Here is a 4,672-nt window from a genome sequence, read left to right on the forward strand (position 1 = left end):
TTAGTCAATTTTGCAATAATTTAATTAGTCTTTCAATTTTGGTCTTGCTAATTTTTCAAGTTTTACTTTTACTAATTCTTTTTACTAATTACTAATTCTTGTATTTTATTGTTCACTTTCCAAGGTGTCATTGGTCATTCTTCTTTTGTAATTCAAGCTTAGAAACTATATAGCCAGCACTTGCTGCTCTTACAGAGGATCCAGGTTCAGTTCCCTGTGGGGAGATTTAACACTATGCAAAAAAAATATTTCAGGGATTATTTTTATTAGTTACGACTGTTGAGATTTCCTCCTGATTTTGAAGTTTGCTTAGTTTAGCATATTTCACTGGTGCATATGGAGGCCGGAAGGCATGGGCTTCCTTGGAACTGGAGTTGCAGACAGTTGTGAGCTGTCATGTGGTGTTGGCAACAAGATCTAACAGCTGAGCCAACCCTCCAGCCCAAACTAATGCATTGCCTTATCTTTTAAAGATCTATTTATCTTTGTTTATGTGTCCTGTGTGAGTTCATGTGCACCATGTGCATTGAGTGCCCTCAGAGAGCAGCCAGAGGGCACAGGATCCTCTGGAACTGAGTTACAGGCAGCTGTGAGCCAACTAATATGGGTCCTCTGAAAGAGCAGTAAGCCTCTTTAATACTGACCGTCTCCAGCCCTTACACTAAAACTTTTAAATTTGAGGATGCTCGGAGTATAGCTAGCACAGTCTTTATTAATGGTTTGCACTTCGTAATTACAAAGAGCTGTTTCATATGTGCCTATCAGATCAAGTTTGTTAGCTGAATCAATACTGTTCTATTCATATTGTCTGCATCTTTACTGATTATTTTTGGTAGTTACTTTATCTCTAGATTGCTAAGAGAATGCATTTTTTAATCAAATCCTTATAAAAGAATCTCTTTAAAATTCTTTGACAAGTCATACAATGTATTTTTCTTTTTACAAATAAATGTATTTTTCTTTTTATTTAAAATAGATGTTTTCTCCCATAATAATCCTGATTATAGTTTTCCCTCCCTCTACTGCTCCTAGTTTCTCCCCACATCCCATCCCTTCTGGATTGACCCCTTTCTGTCTTTCATTAAAAACAAATAGGCTTCTAAGGGATAATAAAATAAAATATAATAAGATAAAAACACATTGGGATAGGACAAAACAAACTAACAGGATGAAGAGAGACCAAAAAAAGGCAGGAGAAACAAATATAGATGCAGAGACCCATTTGTTTGTACGCTCAGGAATCCCATTAAAACACTAAACTGGAAGATATAGATAGTAGATAGATAGATAGATAGATAGATAGATAGATAGATAGATAGATAGATAGATGTCTGTATATATGTACATGTCCATGTATAATATATATGTGTATTTATAATATGTATGTATGTAAGGTGTCTTAGTTAGGGGTCCATTGCTGTGAAGAGACACCATGACTTGGCAACTCTTATAAAGAAAACATTTAATTGGGGTGAATCACTTACAGTTTCAGAGGTTCAGACTATTATCATGACAGTAATCACGGTACAGGCAGACTTGGTGTTGGAGCTAAGAGTGCTACATTTTGCAGGCAACAGGAAGTCAATTGAAAGTCACATTGAGGAAAGCTTGAGCAAAAGAGACCTCAAAGCCTGCACCCACAGTGACACACTTCCTCCTGCAAGTCCACACCTAACAGTGCCGCCCCTTTGGGGGCCATTTTCTTTCAAGCTACCACATAAGATAAAAAGAAAGAGAAATATGTAAATAAAACATAACAAATTTTTAAAAAAGAGGAAAAGCCTTCACATGGCATTATAAGACAAGGAACCTTCAAAGATGGAAGGTTTTTTTCCTGTCGGCCATCTCCTGCTGGGCATACAGCCTACCCTTAAGAGCTACCTCTTTGAAACTCCCTTGGAGGAAACTAAATTTTCATTTGTAAGTGGTTATCAATTGGCGGTAGCTTCTGGGTTAAGGATGGGGCACGTGTCCACTTCTTTCAGCTCTAGGACTCCATCCAAGCCCTGTGCAGCTGCCTCGGTCTGTGAGTTCATATCTGCATCCCTCCTTCTACAATGTACGTTAATACCAATTCCTTCCGGATCGACCCCCACCTTCCTGCCTTCCCATAGATTTCTGAGTGTGGGGTCATCTGCTGGAGTATAGTTGACCTACCAAGAGCTGTACCTTAAAGCTGACTCTTCCTTCCCCCAGAGGCTGTCATCTGTCCACACCCTCATCTAGGTGTGGGGACTGGTGAACCTCTTCCCTCTTCATGATTGAATATTGACTGGCTTGATCTTGTGTGAATTTTGTGCAGGCAACCATGACTTCTGTGAGTTCAAAAGTGTAATGCCCTTCATGTCCAGAAGACAATGTTCTGAGCAGTCTTTCCTGACCCCAGCTCTTAGTGTTCCCACCCCCTCTTGGGTAGGAAATGAGATACAGACATCCTGTTTGTGGCTGATTACTCCACACTCACTGTCTGTACTTATCTCTGTGAGTAGATTCGTCATCCTTACAATGCTGTCTCTTGTTTTGTTTTCATTTTTTATTTTTTGAATCAGGGTTTCTCTGTGTAACAGCCCTGGCTGTCCCAGAACTTGCTTTGTAGACCAGGTTGGCCTTGAACTCACAGAGATCCGCCCTCCCCTCCCCCACCCCCCCCCCCCCCCCCCCCCCCCCCCCCCCCCGCCCCGACACACATACACCTGTTCCTCCCAGTGCTGGGATTAAAGGTGTGCACCACCACACCTGGCATGCTGTCCACTCTTGCTTGTGTGTTTTGAAGATATATTATTTTGGTGGATATAACTTGAAAATTTCTGGATCTTCCTAGAGAAAAGTCTGTCACTTTTTTTTCCTGCCCAGAAGTCCATTTGTATAGTGTCAGTCCCTCAACCTGGAGCTTACTGGTTTGGCTAGGCTGGCTGGCTGGCAAGCTCCTGGGATCTTCCTGCATTCCCCTTCCTAGGTTCCCTATCTTCACACTGGGGTTACGGCTGTGCCCCCAGTTTCTATGTGGGTTCTTGAGATTTGGACTCATGTCTTCACCCTTGGACAAGCGCTTTTCCCACTGAGCTGGCTTCTTCGCCTCCTGATTTGTTTTCTTGTGGGTTCTGTGGATTCTGAGGTTCAGAGCCTTGTCAATAAGCGCTTCCCCGTGGATCTGTCTCCTCAGCCCCGTGTTTTCTTAGCAACTGGTTTTCTTTTGATTACACGTTTGTTTTCATCCTTTAGCTTTTTAATTTTTCTCCATCTTCTAAGTTGTAGGCACATTTCTGGCAAATGGTGTATATTTGAACTTTAATTTTTTATCCAGTATGGGTATTAATGCTTTCTTTTCTTTATACATAAAGGATTCTGGTTGACCTGAAAAATGAAGTTTGGTATCAAAAATGCCATGATCCTATATGTAAAGCACAAAACTTCAAATCTAACTGTGAGTTATTAATTTTTATATTTACCACAAAGTGAAAATTAGACATCCACCTAAAATGATTCTTTCTGATTCAGGTTTTCCGTTACCCACTGAAGTAAGTCTGCGGTTTCTCCTGCAAGAGGTGAGTGCAGCTCCTGACCTCTCGGTACCTAGCAGGAGTGAACTAGGAGCAGCATCCTGTCCAGGTAGCTTTACACAGTGAGGCACTTGCGTTCACTTTGGAATAGTTAATCGTCTTCCCACCTTAGGGCCTCTGATAACAGGGACAGCTAGGAAATAAAGTGTATAATCAATCTAGCCCTGGGCATATAAGGAGGTTCTTACATTTTGCTTTATAGAATAAACCAAAGTGTTTGCGTCTTAGTCTCTGTGACACTATTTGTAGGTTGGGTTTCTGCCTTAGAACTATGTCAAAGGGAGCTGAGTAGTGGCTCGAGCGGCTAAGCGCGGCACTTGCGAGTCCAGAGATCCTGAGTTCGATTCCCGGCTGAGAAACTTTCGGCCGGCCGTCCCAAATCCCTGCGCCCTCTTGTGGCGAGTGTGGGGAAAAAAGTTTAATGGGGCTGGGAAGAGCAGCCTCTTAACCACTGAGCTGTCTCCTGACCCAGCATCAAGTTTAAAGTGAAAATCCCATGAGCTGGACAAAGAACTGATAGGCAGAGCCTCTGGCAGACTGGTAGGTTTGAAAGTGCTAGAGATGACTAGAAATGTATTTTCCAGCTTGTCTCCAGCTAGCCTATCTTCCTGTTAGGAGTTTACATCTACCTTTGCTGTACCCCTTCTGAGATACTGAGATGTATTCTGCCATGAACTACAGGCAATTTCAGCCTGGGGTTTCGAGCATGTCTGCAATACCAAAGCAACCTCATTTGAGCTAACTTACCCTTCCCCATGGTGACTGTTCTTTATTTAAAAAAAAAATTATTTAACTTTATTTTATGTGCATTGGTGTGAAGGTGTCAGATCCCTTGGAACTGGAGTTATAGACAGTTGTGAGCTGTCATGTGGGTGCTGGGAATTGAACTCAGGACCTCTGGAAGAACAGCCAGTGCTCTTAACCACTGAGCCATCTCTCCAGCCCCATGGTGACTGTTCTTGAAGACATAGGAACCTAGCATGCTATTTGACTTTGAAAATCTAGTAATCACTTCATACCTTAACTCAACATATTTGGAGTGTGCAGTGACGTGGCACTGCCTGACTAATCGTTATTCCTCTATCCCACTTCTCTTTCCCACCAAAATAAAG

The 4,672-nt window shown here is 42.0% G+C and overlaps 1 protein-coding gene across 2 annotated transcripts in view; it reads left to right on the forward strand.

The window, feature by feature from the left end:
- Primpol (primase and DNA directed polymerase) overlaps positions 1 to 4,672 on the forward strand; it is a 38,246-nt gene that overhangs the window by 31,403 nt on the left and 2,171 nt on the right. For both annotated transcript variants that reach the window (XM_038328911.1, XM_038328913.1), the window contains exons 12-13: positions 3,342 to 3,424; positions 3,499 to 3,545. In XM_038328911.1, the coding sequence (XP_038184839.1) occupies positions 3,342 to 3,424; positions 3,499 to 3,545 (130 nt within the window). The remainder of the gene's footprint in view (positions 1 to 3,341; positions 3,425 to 3,498; positions 3,546 to 4,672) is intronic.

The sequence above is a fragment of the Arvicola amphibius genome, chromosome 4, assembly GCF_903992535.2.
Source record: "Arvicola amphibius chromosome 4, mArvAmp1.2, whole genome shotgun sequence".
Taxonomy (NCBI): Eukaryota; Metazoa; Chordata; class Mammalia; order Rodentia; family Cricetidae; genus Arvicola; species Arvicola amphibius.